Consider the following 23143-nt stretch of genomic DNA (forward strand, 5'->3'; position numbering starts at 1 on the left):
CTGTTTATGATGACCACACTACTGCAACAAGGGAATCTTTTACAGAAAGCTTGGTTTGCAGAATTCTGTTACAGAATTTTTTCTATCTAATCCAAGAGAAATAGGTCAAAAATGAAAAATGGGTACTACATTCATATATTTTTTAAGCTGAGCACTCTGACAATCTTTATTGCAGAGTGATTTTCTATTTTAGTCAATAATGTCACTATTTTGATTGCTATTCTATCACAGCATATGTGCAAAATAAATATAAATTCTACAGAAATATTTATCTAAATGTTTTAGTTGCATTTGGAAAAGTAATTGTTCCAGAGAATATTTTGATTTTTTTTTTTATAAATAAAGACAGCAGTTAGCGAATATCACATATGTGTCAAAACAGTACTTGTAAATTGTTACATTCAAAAGCTCACCTTTGCAAATTGGTTTACTCTGGTTCCAAGTGCTGTCCTTTACACAACGCATGGTAGATGAACTTGCAGGTTCCATCAGATAGCCTGGATTGCACTGATAGCTGACAGTCTTATTAAAGGTAAAATCATTTCCAAACTGAATGCCATTTGCTAATGCTCCTGGATCCCCACAGTTAATCACTAGTGAGGAAAAGAAAAAAAAGGGGTTTTTTAATAAATATATAACCATGCACACCTAATGTAATTTCTTTTCATTTACAATGCAAGAAAAAAATTTGTTTCTGTCAAGAAAATTATCTTTCTGAGGCATTTCAATAGCATGGACCAAATATAATTTTCCTTTAACAGAGCAGCCTCGTCTGGCATGCACAGGAGCCTCTTCAGGTCCTGCAGACTGTTGGTGGTAGTTTTGACAGACATTTTCTCCCTTCATACTGAGATCTTTGTCACATCAAGCCTGAAGTTGATGGTGCAATGCAATTCCACCAGAGTTATGAAATGCTTATTTTTTTTTCCTTTTATAGATTTCTTTTGTGTGTGTGTACTTATAAAAATACTGATGTACTGCGAGTCTGGCTTTGTCAGTAAAGCCACTAGCCCTGTTTGCCTTGTAGCACTCCTCTGGTCCCTGCTCAGCTTACCTGATGGAATAGCCCAGTCTTGCTGCTCCCTGATTCTTGGTCCTTAGCAGAATGGTGATTGATCAATTCTGACTCATTAGGCTTACAATAAAAACTGTCACAGTAATGTATCCAATTACACAAACTTTGATTTTGAGCTACCAGAACTTCCTCCTCTAAGCATAAGCCACAAGGAAAAAAAAGGAAAAAATGCTAAAGGAAACTCTGAAGGAACAGCTAAACACATTATTCTAAAAAATATTAATATCATCAAATTGAAATTTCTGAGGTAAACAAATACAATAAAGTTACCTATGTAGCCATCTTAAGAAGATAGTTCTGGAAGCATCTAGCATGTATTATAAGGGCATGTACCTTTAGATATATAAATATATTCAGGTATTAAAGACAGGAATGTGGAAAAATGTGTTATTTTATCTATCAAAGTAATAATTTTCAATAGGAAGGCTGGATGACTTACAATGTTAAAGCTTTAGGGGAAGAAAATTAGTTTCTGACCTGTGCAGTCTGGAGCAGTGCCAGTCCACGTCCCATTAGCAGTACAATGTCTAGTAGTTAACCCTGAAGTTTTGTAACCTTCCCAGCAGGCATAAATGACTGAGCTGGAGAATAATATTCCATCAGTGTATATTATCATACCATTGGCTGGTGTACCAGGGTTCCCACAAGATACAGCTGCAAAGAAGAAATTAAAAAAAAAAAAAAAAGTATTTTGATGATAGGTGACTAACTGGGATTAAAAAAAAAGGAAAAGAACAACTTGGTTAATAGCTCATCTTTGAAAACACCTACAGCAAGTTTTACTGAGAAAATATGTAATAGGTATATTCTTGAATTAACATTTTATTTCTCTTTGTTAATATTATTACTTGCATCTGTTTTTTTTTTTCCTTTTTTTTCAATTCCTGATTCAGATAGTTTGCCCTTTTTTTTCTACTCAACCCAATACAGTCACTGAAACAAAAAAGGCTTATTCAGGACTTTCTGACAGATCTGTACCTCTGTTTTGCCTTTTGGCACATTTTTCTATTCTCTTCCTGTCTTCCTGTCTTCTGGTATCTCATTTTTCAATTGTAAACATGCAGAAATAGTAAATTGTGACCTTCTCATTGATTTTTTTTTTGAATCAAGAAAAGAATAGATATTATGTATTGTCCTCCATATCTTTTGGGCATCTATATCAATTCTTTAGGGCAATAATTATGTTTCATATGTCCAAGATTTGACAGCAGCTTAATTACTTTGATTACATGTTGGGTTTTTTTGGGAGGTGAGGCTGGTTTTTTTTTTTTCCCCAGTGGACCAACCCATCATTAAAAGAATTTGGGTTTTTGTTTTGAGTTTTCCTAACAACATTTCTAGCAACTTGAATCTTTTGAGACCCCCACCTAGAGTACTGCATCCACCTCTGGGGTCCCCAGCAGAAGAAAGACTTGGACCTGCTGGATGCCCCCCAACATAATAGTTATAATCTAATAATTAAAATATAACAGTGTTAGGTTTTGTGATTAAAACAAATATGATTTGCCAAATAAAAATTCATCTACCATTTATATTTGGAATAATGCGTTATTACTTTTTAAAAATAAATTTTTAATCACTTTTTAAGTTCAAAAGTTTCAAATAGTGAAGAGAAAAAATCAACAGGTTGTAACTTGAAATTGAAGGAATGAATAGATGCTCTCCTCCTAACCTCATTGTTACTTAGAATAAATAGGAAACAATTGAAGGACTATAGAAAAATGGGGGGAAAAAGAGGCTTTTTTTTTGGGTTTTTTTGGTTTTTTTTCTGAAAGGACAAGGTTGAAGCAAACACTATGATTAAAGCTGGAAAAAAGCAGCATTTAAAACACTGATAATTGCCACTGACTTCTGCTGTCCTACTACAGTTAATGTCTCCATGCAAGGCAAGCAGAAAAGATACTGCAAAACTGAAATTTTCTGCTGAAAATACTGATTCAAATACTGATCCTGTGCCCACTGCCATTTTTAAATAGTTATGATGCTATCTGCATGGACAGAAGATTAGCCTGTGCTGAAAAATACTGCAAAAGAATAATTCTTCTCAGAATAAAAAGTGTTGGTAAAAAAAAAAAAAGATGTAACAAATATTATGTTCTATCTTCCATTTTATCATGCAGTTTAGGGGACAACAGATACTACAGAATCCATTAACTCTGATGACTTAGATAAAGCAATTTTTCAAACATTCTCAGAAATTGAGAAGTCATTATAAAACTGAATTTAAAGTCTTCTATCACTGCTTCCCAATTTTAACTGCATAAAAAATGTAAAAATTCTTTATTATGTTTTTATCTTATTTTAAAATGTGATTTCAGAAATATTTTGTTGCATTTCTTCCAAAAGAGGCAGCATAAAAATATCTCATTAGAAAATAATCTAACTTCTGTTGAGAAATACATACTGATTTATTAATTTATACCTAATTTTTATATTCATTTATGCAATCATATTTTATCATTTTTCAGACCCTGATGCATAGATATTACAGAAAAAGAGAAGATGAAAGTATTTTATTAATACAAAACAGATGACAGATTTATTTATCACTCCATTTTCATATCTTCAATCAAAAGCATTTTTCTAACATTTAACTCAGGTGTCTATTATTTATTTTCAGGCTAATTATTTTTTACCTAAAATTATTTTCTCAAAAAAATCTTATAAATATATATTCCAAAACTCTAGCAGTTTGGATTTAAGTTTTTAAGAAAAACACGAGCTGCTTGTTAACATTTTTATATCAACTTTCTGCAGAATGTTATGAAAGCATATTTCCACCTAACAGAATTTTTCAATCAAAGAAAAAGAAGTCATTTGGAAGGTTGTCAATAGTGTCAAAGTGCCAGTGTATCAATACCTACCTTCACACACAGGCTGTATACCTGACCAGGAACCATTTAGCAAACATGTTCTCTCTGCAGACCCTCGCAGCTGATAACCCATTTCACATGAGAAACGTAGCAGACTTTTTGTTTTGAATTCATCCCCTAGTCTAGACCCGTGGGCTGGTACTCCTGGATCATCACAGAAACCTGGATTATTGCCTGCAAAACACAACAGGCACAATTATTGGCAGGGACATTATGTAAAAATGTAGCGGCAGTGAAATGACTCTCTTGTGAATACAGCCACTGCATTGTTTCTGTGCAAATAGTGGTTACAAATTTAGAAGAGAAAGAACATGTTGCAAGACAGAGCTCTCAAAGATGTCCTCGTAAGAATGATGAATCAGTCAAGTGCTTTATCAAATAAAGCGGCTCTTACAGGAGATATTATACAAGGTGGTTAAGGAAGTATGGTCTCAGTATCAACCATTTATTACAAATTTTGGTATAAAATTGTGTATCTCCTAAATTCTCTTGTGTCTACATTGCAGTTAATAGCAATCTTATCCTTTGTTCTCCACTTTTGAATTATAAGTCTAAACTCAAATACTATTGAAACTATAGGTTTTGATTTTGGGCTTTGATTTTATTTTTGTTTTTTTTTTTATTTTTCAAAATACATGTAAATACTTTAGTAGTTTAAAGTCTGTGTACTCTTAAATGGGTTTTTCTTCATAGGCACCCCTCTCATACATAAGATAAAATCCTAAACAAAGAAAAAAAAAACCAAATTTTTGAGAAAACTCAAATAGTTCATTTAGAAATTAAAATTTTCTTACATCAGAAAGCACAATTACATACCATAGGGGTTTAATAACAGCAAGTAAGAGTGGATACAATCATGATTTCACATAAAAGGAGGCCAACACAGTTTCTGAATTCAAGATTATGGCTTTGATTGTGTTCACTTTGTTTAGTACTAGGTTCTTCTAGAATAGATTGCAGTTGTCACACTGCCCTACAGCATTTGGACCTACATTTCCTGGTATAAATACATGCTTGTAAACAGTGTGAGTGTCTTAAGTCAGCTGGTATATTCTGTCTCTCTGTACAATAAAACTCACTCTCCAGAATACAGTGGCTGCCTCCAAACTGATTGTTGAGAATGATCTCCAGCACACACAAACTTGTAATGCATTCGTGCATTGTTTGATGGGTAAAAGTTATTTTGTTAAATTTTGTTAAATTAATCTGTCTAAATTAATTTAAAGAGCATAATAGTCTCAAGGATAAAGCACTGTCATCCATGACTTATGCCCTGGCACTGCTAAAGCAGAAATCCAGATGTGGCCTCTGGATGCTATCTGCTTCCACTTACTCAAAGACATTACTATTTCACAGACATTTCTGTCTGCTTAAAATGTGTGAAATAGTATGAGGACTGTGATTCAGGCTCCCACTGTGGCATGTTTATGGCATGAAACAGATATATCACATATACTTTGGCTTGTGAAGGCAAAGGGATTTTTCAGGGCAGAATGATCTATGATTCTGAAAATTTGATGATGTCTCACTCGCTTAGGGATTTTGCTGAGAGAATTATTTAAGATGAATGACTGGACATTTTTATTTTCTTGGACATGAGTTTTGACTCGGAGAAAATTTGAACTGGGACCATGAAATGTTTTAATCAAAGGGTACAGACAAAGGCAGTTATAGTAATATGAAGGTCTAGACCCCTTTTTATTAAGCAATGTATAAGACTCAGTATCCATTATTGAATTATCCATTATCCATTTAAAAAAAAAAAATCAACTATTGCTTAATTCATAGGCTACAAAAGTTCATCATTGCAACAGGTCCCAGGTGAAAACAAACTCTGAGATCATATTTCTACCATCATAGAACCATCAGGCATTCAAACATATATTAATATATAATAAAGAAATTAATCCCATTCTGAAAGAGACTACAGGTTTTAAATATTATATTTGGACTGTTTTTCATATCACTGAAGTACAAAACCAGTTAGAGTTCTCAGTCAGCCTGGGTGCAATCATTCTTTCACTGACATTATGACAACAAATTATTCATATTGGATGTTGATAGATTAATCTCCTGAATCTCTAACTTGGAAAGTGTAGTTCATTTTACAGTTCTAAATACCATAGAGAAACGAGACACCTTTTTAGGGTTTTCCTTGGCTTTTTTTTTTTTTTTTTTTTTTTTTTTTTTTTGTGCAGGGGGGTTCATTGCATTTTACGTTGAGCCAAGAGAGGTAGATTTTAATTTTCCTAGGAAATCACTTTGCTCTTGAGATGGTGACCCGTTGTGTTCAAAGTCAGAAAATTGAATTCTGCATCAGTAACAATATTTTAGTTACAGTAGACATATCTTCCCCCCCAAAAAACATGAGTACAGGGCTCTTTAATGTTTGCAAAGTCTATGAGTCTATAAAATACTGTCATATTCATGACTGAAAATATCTGAAGAGTCTTAATTATTAGCAATTAAAATTTCTCTCCACCAAAAGGAGATTTTTCCTAGTGGTGAGAAATGTTGGATAACAGCACTAGATTGTTATCTGACTATTCAAGTCTTGGTGTCATTTCAGATCTGGGATATTATGCTGGATAAAAAGGTGAAAGTGACATAAATGTGAGCTTAAGATAAGCAAGAAAAGATTTCTTGTTGTGCAGTGATGCCTTTCAGGTATAGGCATAGAGACCATGATGGCAGTGAGATCTAGCAGTGTGAGAAGAATCTAAACTATTTCCTTGAGCAGCAGAGAACTGAAAAGAAACAGTAGTGATTTAAATTCATTTCCTTTTCTCAGTATTTCAAATTCTGTTCAGCATCCTTGCAGAATCATCCTTGCAGCCCATAAAAGGACCATTTTCAATGAACACTTATTCAGAGCTTTTTCAAAGTACTGAAAATAATTCAAAGTACCTTACACCTATTTAAATTAGGTCAAATTTGAATTGAACCACATTGAATCACATCAGCCCAACAGTAGGCAAGTCCAGTAGTTCAAGGGAAGTTATAAGATTGTAAAATGAGTAATTATGAACAATTTTTTCACTAGAAAATTTTTGTCTAAAAGCATTCAGGTATTTGATTTTTACATACCAAAATGTGTATACATGTTTCCCTTACAAAAGCTATTAACATGCTGTGGGTGTCCTTAGTAGCCAATCCTGGCCTGAACTCTTCACTTCAAAAAAAATGTGTGATGTTTTATGGTTTCTTTTAGATTTGCATAGTCTAGGGAAGAATGAACTGTTCCTGTTCTTCCTGACAGCACCAAGAACACAGCAGACATTTATGGTGTTCACACATTTTGACAACAATAAAGTATAATTCTGCAAGAGAAAAGAGGAGCAAAATGTACAAAGTTTACCTTAATTCCTTTGGCATGGAGTTTCTTAATCAAAATTTTCTGATGTAACAGCCTTTGTTTACATATAACAGTGTTCATAAAAATATAATGTAACACAAACTTGACCAGGTTTGAAACACTGTTTTTCTGTGTGTTCTACTCACTGGGATATACAACTGAAGAGTGAAGTTGTGAAGTAATGACAAAGAGAATAAGATGATTGTGAGAATATTTCAGTAAAAGGGTGTGATACAGCAAAGTGGCTATTGGTGAAGTAAAAATATAGCCAGAAAATAAACAAAACAAATATTTGGCTAAAAAAATGTGTGAGAATAGCCTTAGTCATATGAGAAGGTGACATTCAGATAATGGTTGGTACAAGTACCTGAACAGTGAGGAAGAGTCCCACTCCAGTGGCTATCTTCTTGGCACTCCCTTGTAGAATTTCCTATGAGCCTTCGACCCGCTGTGCAAGAATAGTGAATTATGGAGCCATACGTAAATTTGTCTCCTGAAAGAATTGCATTTGCAGGTACCCCAGGATGTCCACAAGAAATGGCTAACAAAGGAAAGAACACAACTTTATGAGATGTTCTCATAGCACAGAAAAAATCTCTTAGAACCTTTAAATGCAAGGCTGGTTCCACAAAGTGTGCATCTATCTGGATTTCAACTCTTACACAGCTTCAATTTTCTTCTTGCTGTAGATGATTTATTGGTAATTTGTAAGATTAAGCACAAAACTCTGTATAAAACTAGCCTATCCAGTTTAGCCTTTCTCTAAAAATATATAGATTATATTTTTAGATATTTAGATTATTAGATAATTTAGATTTAGATAATTTAGATAATTTAGATATTTAGATGATTTAGATATTAGATAATTTAGATTTAGGTAATTTAGATAATTAAGATATTTAGATAATATTTAGATATTATATTTCCTCATTCATTTCTGTTCATGATCCTTCCCTACAAATAGTACACCTTAATTTGGTTACAATAGGAAGGAAGACAGCAAATAAGGCTATTGCTGTAATACACTTATATATTGCAGATATGATAATGTAAGTAGCTTTACCGTATGTAGAGCTAGGTACAGTTTAAGCAGCATAGTGGAATAAAATATTTATTCTGTAATATTGTTATAGCAATGATGAACTAAAGTGAGCAGAGGAAAACGGATTACTGATAATTTTTATAATTGTAAATCATATTTATTTCTCTAAGGTACAAGAAGTAAGGAACATGCTTGCACCAGTAAATATTCTGGCCAAACTAAAAAAAAAAAAAATGCAGCTATTTTGTATTCAAAAGTTTGTATTTTCCCTGATTATTTTACTACAGAAATGTGAATAAACCCACTTTTTCACGTTATAGCTCTTATTGACAGACATTGAAAGCATAGATTGTTTGAAAAAAACAAAACAAAACTACTTGGGTCATGTGAATACTAGATACATAGCAGTATGAAGAGCATAATAAAGAAATAAATTCACCAACCTAGTGACATTTATTGCTCTGGTATGTAAGTGTAAATCCATGAAATAAATTATTTTAGTAAAAAATTGCAATTCTGTAAAGCAAAAACTTTAAAAGCATTTGATGTGTTTCAAATTAAAATATACTTCAATTTCATTTACTACTTCTTTTAATTGCATTCCAAATCAGAAATCATGACAGCATATTAACAGTGATCAGAGAAGGAAAATATCTCAATGGAAATTAAACTCAAACAAATTGTTATGTTGTTTGGTATGAAGCTTACTGATCATGGGAAACATCAGATTCCTCCCTCTCTGAGGAGAATGTGATGGAGGAAATATGAAGTGATGTGATGAAAAGACCCTCTTGAGCAAAATTTTTCTACTCAATATTTCACAGATTTGTTCTCAAATATACACTACAATGAGTCTGAAAAAATTACCAATATCTGATATAGTCATAAATGGTCTTAGACAATCATTTTAAATTATAACAAATAAATAATTTTAGATTTCCCTAGATGTTTCCAGATACCTTAACGATTCACAGATAGGTGAAAATAATGTTGACTTTCTGACATTTGAAATAATAGTTTCACAGTTCCCTGGAAACACATTTTTAATAATGGTAAATTGGGTGATATTTTGTCTTAATCTTCCCTTACTGAGATATACAATTTGCAATTTACTGATCTTTAAGTCCACATTGTTCCTTAATAGATGGCTACACTTCTTTTTTCTGTCACGATTTAAAATCATGCACAACTCTTTAATGCTAATCCAACCAAACGGACACTTACACAAACACTTTGGCAATGATCTATCCCATAACCCATTGGCTTTACAGGTCAGTGCAGATGAGCCCAAGAGATAAAATCCCTTCTTGCAATGGTATGCCACACTCGTTCCGTATTTGAAACTTTCAGGATAATTCTGCTGCCCGTGACGAATCGCATTCTCCACAAAGCCAGGATCAGAGCAGTTCACCACTGTAAGACAAACAGTATTCATTGCTGAGACATAACAGCAATACATTTAGCAATGATTTTCATTGCTTCAATAGAAGCTCATGGCTGTGGTTCATCTACGGTTCCTTTGTGGGTTTTATTTGACTTAAATATCAGAAATATTGATTCCCAAGTAAGACACTAGATCTTTTTGCTTTGAAAGTAATAATAAAATTTACTCCAGTTCTTTTAATAGTCTTGGACAAGATACACAGTATCAAGTATACAAGTGGTTCAAAGATGAAAGAGAAATTGGAGGAATTTTTATCATTCCCTTGGTAGGTTTAGTTTGGTCTTCTACATAATTTTTATGTGAAGGAACAGTTCAAATAACACTTTGACATTTTCTTTTTTTTTTTTTTTTAATTTACTCTAATGAAAAAATTTTCTTCAAATATTTAGGAAAATTTCTGCTATTAATATGTAGAAGAGGAAAAGGACAACAGTGAAAATCAAATATTTGATAGGGGAGCAGGAGTGAGGGTAAGCACCAGAAAGCATGAAGTAATTTTTTCAGATAGCCATTAAAAACCTAAAAAATTATGGGCATTTTCATGACTGATTTGTTTTATATAAAGTATAATTACCCTCCCCATTCCTTCATTTTATACTTTGCAGTGACTGCAGAGTCATAGAATCATTTAACAACTCGGGTTAGAAGGGACTTTTTCAAACACCCAGTTTTGCTGTCTGTTAATCTGAAAACTATATGAAAAGTTACAAATGCCTACTCCACCCTTCCATCTCTATTCTAAAGATAACAGTACAATTAAACTAAAAAAACACAATATAATTATTATAATAAATTAAAGCTCACCAAAGAACCACAGGGACCTAACTTTCAAGTATGTCATTCAGTTCAAATCAATTTTCATGAAAAATAAATCAATGGACAAGAATACAGATAGGATTATGATTTCACAAGTAAAATATACATAGACTTCATTGGACTGCTTTTTACTCCTTTTATTCAGAAGCTTAAGTTTTACCATACATAAGATTTAAATGTGCTGATTAGGCAATACATTAGAATAAGGCATCTAGTGCAAATACTCATTCATTGAAGAGACATTTCATTCAATCACCTAAAAAGTATCAGGATTTTAGAAAAGTTCTAACATCCTAAAATTTAATCTGGAGCAAAATCCAGTTTTAATTTATTTATCCTTGTATTTTAAAGTAATGTTCTTAGAAGTGTTAAATGTTCATAATTTTTACCTCACAATTCTAAACAAACATATACCTAGGTCTAAAGAATGTCTCATATGAATCTAAAGTTTTCCTTCATAAAAATTATTTTAGAAGTAATAGTTGGGAAAAGAACTCTTTTTGAAATAAAGAAACCTATTTTTCATGTAACAATTGTTATTAAAAACACTGATGCTACAATTACACAGAAAATTCCAATATTTTTTTAAACATTAGGTATTACAATGATGCACACAAAGCATTAGAAAGGTATTACGTAGAATAATTACATTTATTGAAAGAGGTCAGTTTGTTGTTTTGGGGTTTTTTGTGTTCTTGAGCAGTAGTAAAATTTTAGTCTCCTAACTGAAACTATTCCTATTTGATTTATGGTGAATCCTATGAAATAATTCAACAGAAAAGTTACATTCAGCTTGCATTATAATAGTTTAGCTTATATTTCATATTAAAAACTTTTCTCTAAACTAGTGTTATGAACATAACATTTTATACAGAAATCAGATAAATGCAGGTTAAATAAATATGTGTTTATATAAGATTTCATTGACAGAAAAAAATACCTCTTTAGCTCTTGACTATTTTTTTTCTCTTCCATAAGACAGGGAAAAATATCAAGTCCTTATATCCCACTGCTCTTTGAAAACTGTGAAAAATTTGGATGTGGAAGTCTGTGTCTTTGTACTTGCTTTGAAGAGCTCCAAAAATCCTTTCTTCTGGGGAGCTCTATTTAAGAGTATTATCAAGAGAAAATGCTTTTTTCTTTTACATGGCATATTCTTTGTTACTGCTTTTTTTTCCATGGTTACTCATCTTTGTCAGCTAAGTCTAATTCTTGCACTGGCAATATAACTATCATTGTAGAACAGGGACACGTGTGAAAGTCTGTAAAATGTAGAGTCCATTGACAGGTTACTTTACCAAAACATTAAGCTAGGTCTGAAGGAGCTCATGTGCACTTACAGTACAATCCTTTCTTACAGAAATCAGCACAATTCCCAGAAACAACACATGCTGCATCCTAATTAACCCTGTTTCCTAGGCAATTATACACGGTGTAGTGCTGGGTAGATGCTGCTGTAAAGTTTCTGCTTTTGGAACTAGCCTGCATCATCTGCATAGTTATAAGTTGCCTTGTACAAACACATCCTTAAACTTAATTTTTACACATAAATGTATACACATTCCTAAACATTTGAATACACATCTGTATCAATGTGAATTAAAGAAAGCCAGCACTTGTTTTCTGGCATGAGGCCAGTAGACGGTGGCTCAGTCTAGGCCATTGTGGGCAGCTACACTCCAGAACAGAGTGAATTTCTCTGAACAGCTCATGAAGAATGATCCTCCTGTCCATACTAACCCCTGAGCCATGCTCCAAACAATTCCTGTGAACGTGCCACTTGGTTCAAATGAACAACCACGTAAATATGTAGAAGCAAGTTAGCTCCCATGCCAGGCACTGTTTAATTTAAAAATACAGATTGATTTAATTTCAAACACAGAAGTGAATATTTCAAAATCTTTCAATTAAGCTAAAACTATTTTTTATGATAATTTGATTCCCAACCTCACAATTACACAATACCACTATTGCGATCCAGCATATCAAAAAATGAAGTCCAGGGTTGCATGTAATATTTGTACTGTTAGAGAACGAATTCAGGTCTACTTGAGACCTACATCCACATTTTAATCAGCACACAATTTTGTAATGAAACTGTGTAGCAAAAAGTAACTATGGCAAAATAAGACCTTTCCGTTCCACTGATACCTACCTGTTCTAGCAACTACACCTTCAAGAGCAGCTCTTCCCTTAAATGACACAAATAAAAAAAGATGGAATTGTGCTTTATGGCTTTAACAATATATGTAAAATCCTGTGCAAAAATAATAACTACATTCCTCTGTCAAGTGTCCAAAGGTGAATTAATAACAGTTTATCAATACATCAATAATATTTAATTTTTTTTTTGTATTAGAAATTTTATCCTGGTACAAATTTTATCCTCTCCTTGCTGTACTCACAGAGATGCAGTACAGACACATGTTTAGTAGCTTGCATTTAATATTATCCAAATTTATTTTATATAAGGAATATAGCACTATAAACCGGGCACTCACATCTTAAACAGAACATCCACTTTTACAGTAAAATTTCATTAATGAATACACAAAATTAGTGGAAATTTGCATGAGGACACATACTACTGAATTCTTCCCAAGCTATAGGACAAGATTCATACTGTTTATCAGATTAAGTTTCCTATTATGCATGAAGAATCTTTTTTCATGCAACCTATATTTTTAGTTTATGTTCTGGTGGGATTTTTGGGTCGTTTTGTTTGGTGGTTTTAGGGTTTTTGCATTTGTTTGTTTTAAGGCTTTTGTTTGTTTATTTGGTTTGGTTTTGGGTTTTGTTGCTGTTATTGTTGTTTTGTCTGAGAATGAATTTGCAGATGCTCTGGTATTCTCTTTGATAGAATGGGAAGGACAGTAGAGATCTACAGGCACAAACCTTTAAAAGAATGTGCCTTCCAGAACAAAAAATGTAGACAACTCATCATAGTATCATAGACTATCAGTCACATAGAAATCTCATTTGGGAGTTGTGGGAACTCCAGAATATCAGAAAGTGCTTTTTTAAAAACTATAATATTGACTGCTTATTTTATTTCTGGATCAAAGTGATAAGCAGTGAAACACTGCACAGATAAAAATTATATAACAGAAAAAGCACTAAAATAAACAGTGAAATGCCATTTTAGAATTTTTTCAAAAGAAAATACAAAAAATGCTTATTTCTCACTGCAATTTAGAGAAAAACATTGCTATTGAACTCAAATATGCACTAGATTAGTTGAAAGAGAATGTTGAAAGTAATAATTCAAATTATTTTAATCTCAGACTAGTCTATTGAAACAGGAGAAAAATCTGATGCATGTTAAAATTTCTCACATTTCTTGAAGGTTTTGTAGATTCATGAATACAACTATTTTCAAATATTCTCATCCTATGGATTATTCAATTCTCTCCCTAGGTTTAATTTTTAACCAGCTTTCACAAGAGCTGTGCCTTTTTTTAGTGAAGTTGAGATTATTAACATAAAACAAAATCAAATATAACTGTTTAAATCTTTGGTTTACCAGATAATCATACCAAGCTCACTTATAAAAAGTCAGTATTAGAAATTAAAAGGAACTTTGCTTCATGAAGATATGCTGGCCCAAAGCCACTCAAAAGCAATTCTAACTGAACTATTTTTGCAAGTCAATAGGGAGAACAGAAAAAGTTAATTCTCTATGCAGACCCGAAATATGGAATGTTCAAGCAATATATTGCAGTCCCAAAGTATCAATTTTTCTGTGTGATTCAGAGTCTACACTCCAATAACAGCAGTATCTGTTTAGACAGCTCAGTGATGAATGAAATACAAAATAGTCACCAAATGCATAATTTAAGCATATGCTCTGTGAACAAAATCCTTGATCATATATGAAGTCTTACCAAATGATAATGCAAGAGAATATGATCCCTCAAGTTAATAAGTAACCACAATTATGCCTGCAGTGCTACTTAAGACCAGCTATCAGTTTTTAAATATATACACAAATGTGCTGTTTCTAAGAAGGGCTGCAGTAAGGAATACTTGAGAAAAGAATTTGAGTTGGCTGGCATACAGAACTAAGGCAGTATTTCCCCAATTGCCTTTCACCCTGGGGACTCAATTGTAAATCACAGAGAGAGCAGATGGAGATTGCTCTCTCTCAATGACACCTGTCAAGAGTTGCATGGGAAATGAATTCTGTCAGTCTTGGTTATGTCTTCTGAGAAAAGCTGGAGAATACTCCAAGCCTGCCCTGATAACTTTGGAACCTCACACTGAGTAGATTCAAACCCTTGAGGACAAAGAAGTTAAAAGACCATGTCAGAGTCCTCTAGGGCAGCTTTCTGTTAAGAAGTTGAGTGATCATCAAAAACTACATCATTCACAGTATTTTGTTTCTTCTTCTCTTTTTTTCTTTTCTTGACAGAAACTATCTTAAGCTTTTTTAATAAACTTTCAAATCTTATCAACAGATTTTTAAACATTTTTCATCTGAAAAGTATTGCATTAATGTAGGTATCTAGAAAATGTTTAGGGACTAACACTCTAGAGTGAATAAACAGTAGAGAATTCACTCTGGTTTTATGACAAGTTTTTAAAAATGCTGCCTATAAAAAGAAAGAAAGCTCCTCTTGTGAAAGCTTGATGACAAAATTGCCAGTAAATGGAATTTTAGTAAAGGACAATGCAAAGTCAACAATAAACAAGAATGAAAACTTCTCAGATTTTGCCAGGTATTGCAATAGCAAATTGACCAGAAAGACAAAGTAGTTGCCTGTTATTTTTCTCATGTCTTCTCTGTATTCAAAATTCATTTTTGGGCATTTTTGTACAAGTAATATTAACACAATAGGTTTTGTCAAACTAGTACAAACTCTGGGATCATAACTGAAAGTCCTTTTCTTCAGATTCTTTATTAACCTGAGCATTGTTTTTCACCTGGATGAGGACCTCTTCAGCTGCCTCAAAAGATGCCTCTACTAGTTTTTGAAATGTCTTTGCCTGATCCCCAGGCTGTTTCCACTCCAGAGAGGAGCATCTCTGCCAGATCAGGTAAATATCTCAGACACTATATAGCATCTCCCATGGCACTCCACCTCCTTATTAAGGAAACTCACTCAAGTGCAAGCTATCCTTCTGAAGAATATCAACGTGTTATCAATATGAAAAGATTAGGCATATCTGACATTCAAGCATAAATAAGCCACAACAAAGGCCTCTGACTTTGGGAAAAACAACACTGAACAAAATGCGTTTCTCAGCTTATACAAATCCTTGACTCCACAGATTGAAAACTGCTGAAATTCAGAGCTGCTTAATCTTCGGATAAGAAGAATTGGTCACCAATCTCAGTCTATCAGCTGCCATCAGAAAGGTTATTTTTCTTGTCAGTGAAGGAGTGGAACATATTAGCACTGGTTCAAATGATATAGTCACTAAATAGAGCACCATAAAATTAGCAATTCTTTGTAGATACCAGTATCCTGATAAGACATAAAAGCCTAATTAAACTTTTCAACAGTCTAAGACCAATGAGATAAAGAAAGATAAACCTTTCACGTTAGAAATTCAGCACCAATGCAGTATAAATAGAGACCTGAATTCTTTATTACTAACAAATAACCTGGACTTACTGATACAGGCTGGAGAATGTGAGCTAACTCAAACCTCTGCAATTTTGCCAAATGAATCTTCCCATCAAAGTGTTTCTGGTCTTAAGAAACATATTTCTAACGGGAGAAAAGCTCCTAAATCTCATTTAAAAAAAGAAACGGAATTCTGAAGGAAACAGTAGCAAAGGATATCCACTTTTCCTGGTACAGATTATGAAGATGAGTCTGCCTTAATACAGGCAGAAAGTGTGGTGTTTAATACAGCAGTTCTTGCTTCAAGCATAATATATGGAAAAATGACCTGCAGTGCAATCAGGAGTGCAGAGCCCTGATGAGACCACCTGATTCAGCTCTCATTTTGGTGGTTAGGAGTTATTATGACAAGTAGAAAGAATGGAGATTGGCTTTCTGTGCTTCCAAAGACTAAATGGAAAGTGGTTCCAAACTGCTAATGGAAAAAAAAAAAACAGTGAACATACTTGGCTTAGGATTTAATATAGTCATAACAACTTCTGGGGTAGCACACCCAGGCTGCACCAAGCTCTGTACAGGCAGGTTTGCAGCAGAGAATAGAGATCTGGGTATCGTAATTTTTCTGATGCCATTTGGTTCCAGTTTAAAGGCACGTAAACCAACTACTTGACCTGTTCTTTTTCAAATAAATTAACGGAAAGACAGAGTCCATGTGGAGAATGATGAATTTAAATGATGAATTTAAAGTCATACCTCAGAGACCTTCACATTCCAGAAAAGGTTATCACCAATCTTTAGAAAATACTGAGTCCATCAAAAGGATTAAATACAATTCTTTAAACAGATATTCATGTTTAAATAGTTTTAAAAAATGGGGTTTCTATCTCACAAAGTACCTTAACATCACAACATGCTGTTTTTTCACTTGTGACAGAAACAATGGGAACAGTTTCCCCAAGACATGGGTATTTTAAGAATAACATTACCTCAGAACACAGATCCAAGTAAAATATAAAAAAAATACGTAGATTTTCAGAGATAAAAGGTTTTACTTGCTGAGCCAAAACGGACACAAAAGCATTCTGGAGTAGGGGGAAATATCATTGCAAAGCAATTCAGTGCTTGCAGTGCATTTAGGAATACAAACATTAAAATCCTTTTTTTCATACAAATTTTTATCATGCAGATCCTAAATACTAATGTGATTTTTTGTGTGCATTACTTTTTTTCTTATCCAAAACCTCCCATTTGATTTCCTTACTGAATTTCCTGTCACTGATTACTTAACCTAATAGTTAACCTGCTATTGACACAACAGAGAGAGGCAAGGTATCATTGCAAAAGGGTGCCTAAGAACTGCTCCAGCTTTATTTTCCTAAGATATCAAGGTTTCGTATGCACATATTACAGCTCTGTTTCAACATAAAATAAAATAAAATAAAATAAAATAAAATAAAATAAAATAAAATAAAATAAAATAAAATAAAATAAAATAAAATAAAAATAAAATAATTCTGCAATATCTTCAAGCAGCAATCTTTAATTTGTAGCACTTGCTGTGCAGTCTCAGCCAAATGAAGCCAAGTTCGTTATTGACTCAGGTGAACTCAACCGAGGTTTGAAAGAAAGGTCATATGTAGAATCTCAGTTGAATTAAATGATAAAGGTTTGCCAGGAATCAATCCTTTTCCAGCAGGATATTTAAAGAGCTGGAAGATTTACATTTCTTTGTAAACAAATTCATAATTCATTGTTAACAATGAACTTCAAAACAAATGTTTTCCACGCATTGCATAAAACACAATTTTAGAAGTAAAGTCTTATGCCAGAAAAAGTACTATTACTTGCTTTAGGTAAGTTCTAATCAATTCATTAAAACTAAATTTGATATAGGAATATAGTTGCTGTATATATATAATATTTGGAATAGGAATATAGTTGGTGTATATATATAGTCTTTAGTCATAATAGGTATGCAAAGATACTTCAACTTGGAAGTGACAACTGAACAGTTTGTCCAGGGCTTTGTTCAGTTTGGTTTTGAATAGCTGTAAGAATGGAAGATCTACAATGTCTCTGGGAAATTTATTCAGGTGTTTTATCACCCTCACTTTTAAAAAGCTTTTTCTTATGTTTGATTTTGTACCCTTTGCATCACATACTTTCAGTGAGCACCGCTGAGAAGTGTTCCCCTCTTTTTTTATACTGTCCCTTAGATACATATAGATGATACGCATTTCACTGAGCCGTCTCTCCCCTAAGCTGAACAACCTCAACTCTCAGTCTATCTTCAAATCAGAGGTGAGCCATGAGGAAAGATTGTTTCTCTGAAGATATATTTAGGAAAGGACAGAATACACCAGCGAGAGGAGGCCACACTCACACACAACAGTGAGCAGTAAGAAAGGGAACCCTGAGTTTAGAGGAGAAGGCAGTGCGTGAGGGAGTAGATACTCTCTGCAGCCTGGGGAGAACACATGCCAGAGAATAAAAGTGAGCAGGAACAGCAGAGAAAAACTGCTACATACTAGCTGCAAGGTCAACCAACCGTCCTAACCTAAAATGAGAAACAATACCAATTATCAAGGCAATTATATTACAGCACTTTAAATTTTCATATAGTGGAAGGACGAATCCCCCATATTTCTAGATCAGAGATGCATGTACTAGGAGAGAGGCATAGCACTACTCTTACACTGATATGCTTAAGCTGAAGTGGATATTTAGTATTCCCTTTACAGTACAACTAAATGTCTTCTGGTGCACAAATACATTTAGAACAGTTATTGTCACTTTAGACATTAAATTACTCTCCATGAGGAGAGATTTCTTGGACAAATTGCAAACTTCACAACAACTTTTTCAAACCCTTTAAATCAGTTAAACTCAGTCACAGGGGCAGGCAGCTGCAGTGTTATCATGATTAGCAGAAAAGCACTCTGGGTTTCAGCTGGGTGCATGGAGCAGGTCAGGAAATTAGGTGGATCCTCACAGTTCATGATGGAAGAGATATAAGACAGTCACTGAAAAATGTACCTTGCTATAGAGAAAGAAATACTAAGTGAAGAGAAGAATGAAGTGAAGAAACACTGGGTGAATGGCAAAAGTCCGGCTTCTCACCATCTGCATGAGAATAGACAAAACTGTAGACACTAAGCTAAGAGAACTCTGGGCCACCACATTCCGGTAGAGGTTTACCATTCTTAAGGGTATGGATCTTGGCAGAGTTGCATCTAGAATACCCACTCCTTTCAGAAAACCAACCTCCCTAAACAAGATTTCAGACCATAAACTGGCCTCAATCAAACCTAAGTTCCTGTGAATAAATTTTAAAAGGAAAACAAAAGTAAATAGGAGAGACCACTGAAATAATAGTGTAGTAACTGTAAGCATCCTAATTCCTATGTTGTTTTTCCTTGCTTTCATTTAGATTTATTTTCCTTTTAATAAATGTAATGGAGTTCAGTGGAAATAGCTGAGTAACTCAGCTCGTAAATGTGGTTGAACTTCAGTAAAGCTGTTCTACCTCTTCCTCTGGCAGCCAAACAGAGCAGATTCTGATTGCATCTACAGTATAAGTGAGAAAGTATGTGTTTCCAACAAATAAAACCTTACTTAAATGCCTCACAGATGAGACAGATGAGTTTGTACACTTAGGTGCAGCAAAAGAAAACAGTATAAAAGGGAAAAAAAACCCATGAGCCTAAATAGGAACAGTTTGCTAACTCTTGTTTCTCTGTTCCAATGATTATATTGCTATGTTAGTTAACTCATTTGAATAAATTCTGAGGGTAGTGACTGAGGGAATTGCCATCTCTTTATTGTTTTAATGAGAATGAAAGATCTAATTCCACACACACTGAGCCTGAAATTGCATCAGGTATCTCTGAAACATTATGATGAGCTAATCACCAAAGATAATTATTATTCTTAGAAACAACAGTTGTAGTACAATAAGATTTTTAATAAACCAACAGGTGGAGATAATAAAAGTACAATAGCTGAAGTTAAGTTCTTATTACATGATCTTTAATCCCAATGTTGTATCCTTAGAATGACTTTGCTGCCTGCAATTTCCTTTAGCCCTTAAATGACGAGATACAAAGAACAAAAAGCATAGTACTAACACTGTTCTAATATTTTCTAGTGATAGAAAATACTCAAGAAAAGCTTAGTAACCACTGAATTTATGGAAAAATTTTTGCATTCTATTTCTTTGCATGTTCCATAGCAGACATAGCCAATCAAATTCTTTCCAAACACTAAGCATTTTTAAATTTGTTTTTGGTTTACTAATTTGGAAATTAGCACTGTTATTAACATTTATAAATGAACACAGATAATTCCAGCTTTGAATATGACCAGGAACAACATTTGTAAATTAGAGCCATAAAAATACATTTCCTTCCAGAACCTTCACAAAGAAGGGCACTGAAGGATATAGAGTATCTCAAAAAGTTTTCCCCAGGCCCTTGAGATCTTTCAGTATATCTTACATGATTTACCTCATGTCCTGCCTTCACTTGTCTGTCAGTTTGCATCTATGATTTGGTCAGAAGACATTCAGTCTGCCTCAGTGATTCAAAAGAAAATGTTTCCCAATATCATTAAATATCAGTATCTTACCATTAAGATTCAGCATTGAGACAGAATGTACTATACTAGTAGAAGTTATTTTGGGGCATATAACACAAAAACACTAAACTAGTGAACAGATTTTAGGTGTCTGTTTAAGATATTGGTAGAACAGACCAAAGATGAGATGTTAGTTCCACAGATAATATAGCAAAATTAGCCAAAAATTAAAGAAAATAAATTAAAGCATTAGCCAAAAATGGAAGGAGTAAAAAAAGGTTAACTTCAGAGAGTTTTAATCTTAGTTACATTACTGGAATCTGGATAAAGAATACAATCTGAGAATTGCAGATTGTGTTTTTAAATGTTTTTTCTTTGTCCTTTCCTAATATGTAGATTTGATACAGATTTTATCATAAAACAAACCTTTGCTTCATTCTCATCTCTCAAACATATCAACTTTACCTATGGCACACCAGGAATCAAACTCAGATGCCTTTGCAAAAAACCCAAGTAAAATTAAATCTTACTTTATCCCTTTTTTTTTTTTTTTTTTTTAGGGTAAGAAAAATCAGGTTTCACATCTGTCAGGTATTGCTAGGAAAAAAGAGAATTAATAATGTTTTGTTACATACATATTCAATTTCATAATGACCATTAATGAAAACCATATTAAAATGCACCTAATTCAGGCTAGGCGGGCAGCTGTGATTTATTGATGGAATATAACTTTTGTGATACAAAGTTCACTTTATATATCTATAAACTAAATGCTGGTGTTTCTAGTCTGAGAACTTTGAGGTAAAAATACTGAAAAGTCTCAGCTTCCCCAATACTCAGCCGTAACAGCAATCTCCAATATAGAAATGCAGAAACTCAAATAAAAGTGAGAATAAGTTCCTATAGCACAGGCTTGTGAGTTTTTTGAGTATTTTGAGGCAGGGTAAAACTCTTACCTCGGCAGTTGGGTAAAGGGCTACTCCACTGCCCATTGCTTCGACACTGTGCTCGAGAAGCACCCTGAAGTAAGTATCCAGTGTTGCAGGTAAAATTTACCACATCGTTTAAATTGAACTCACTTCCATTAGTCATTCCATGAGCTGGATTCCCAGGATGTCCACATGTGATTGCTGTTCAAAGAAAAATAGGCAGGTTAGCATCTAAGTGAAAGGTACTGATCCATGGAACCACTTGCAGTTTGGAGCTCCTTTGGCATTTTGTTTTTTGTTTTTCCCTTCTAAATTTGTCTTTGACATTTACACAAGACATATAAGAAAAAGAATAGGATATATTTATTGAGAATTCTTAACTGTACTACTTTTTACCTTATGTTGAAAGTTGTAATAAATCTAAATATATATAATATATGCATTTTCACACACATATGATGTGCATTAGACCACTAAAAATCATCAGAAATGCACAATGAACAACAGTCCAGCTTTTTCGTTTAAGCAATGAAAATATACAAAGGAATTTTTTACTCTTGGTGAAAAAAATAGGGGAGAGGCTCAGCAAGCCCATACTTGATAACAGATATCAGGAGTTATTGAAAATATTAACAAGTCCATGCTAGGTTAGAAACTGGATCATAACAACCCTTGTAACTGACAACAGGTCCAATAAATATCTGATCTGAGCCCAAACACTTTTGAACATCCAATCCACTATTAATATTCAATTACATTGAAAATAGTAGCAACAATTCAGTGAAAAATTAATTATACTTACGGACGCAAACAGGAGTTTGTCCAGACCACTTGTGGTCCTGTAGGCAAATTCGGACAGATGTACCAACAAGTCGAAAGCCAGGATTACACTGGTAGACTACGGTGTCGCGATAACTGAAACCATCTCCGCTAATATGGCCATTAACAATCGGGTCTGGTGAGCCACAGTGACCAGCTACAATAAAAGAACAACCCATCAGAAACATGTATTTTGATAAGACTTGCTAAAAATTTACAAGAAAAAAAAAAACAAACAGAATTTCAACTTTTCTTTCAATAAACAATATATTTAGAGTCAACTACTGCACGGCGCAGGACAAGTTCTCAGGTATAAAACCTTCAGATGATATTTCTTCTACTTCTTTAAAGGAGAAAATAATGAATTAGAGAAATGAGAATTCTATGATGAAATAATAGTACAGGTTTAAGAGTTAAAGACCTCACACTTCTGTGGGGAAAATGCAACCTTACTAAGGCACTTCACCATAATAAAAAATAGAAGTAGGGTATTTTTGTTGGCACCAACCACATTTTAAAGCAATATAAAGAAGACTTCACTATAATTTTGACATGAATATGAATTTATAAGCATTTTCCATATAGAAGGCATGAACAGGAAGGAATGTCTGCCAGCACTGTTTCCTACTTATTTCAGCTGCTGTT

At 33.5% G+C, this 23143-nt stretch overlaps 1 protein-coding gene across 1 annotated transcript in view; it reads right to left on the reverse strand.

The window, feature by feature from the left end:
* CSMD1 (CUB and Sushi multiple domains 1) overlaps window positions 1-23143 on the reverse strand; it is a gene marked incomplete at both ends in the record, with an annotated part of 1059366 nt that overhangs the window by 26664 nt on the left and 1009559 nt on the right. Inside the window, 7 exons of the mRNA XM_084202054.1 lie at window positions 414-593; window positions 1553-1729; window positions 3940-4122; window positions 7671-7844; window positions 9570-9758; window positions 21707-21880; window positions 22482-22655. Coding sequence (XP_084058180.1) covers window positions 414-593; window positions 1553-1729; window positions 3940-4122; window positions 7671-7844; window positions 9570-9758; window positions 21707-21880; window positions 22482-22655 — 1251 coding nt within the window. The remainder of the gene's footprint in view (window positions 1-413; window positions 594-1552; window positions 1730-3939; window positions 4123-7670; window positions 7845-9569; window positions 9759-21706; window positions 21881-22481; window positions 22656-23143) is intronic.

Source organism: Fringilla coelebs, assembly GCF_963513975.1.
Source record: "Fringilla coelebs genome assembly, chromosome: 3".
In the NCBI taxonomy this organism is placed as follows: Eukaryota; Metazoa; Chordata; class Aves; order Passeriformes; family Fringillidae; genus Fringilla; species Fringilla coelebs.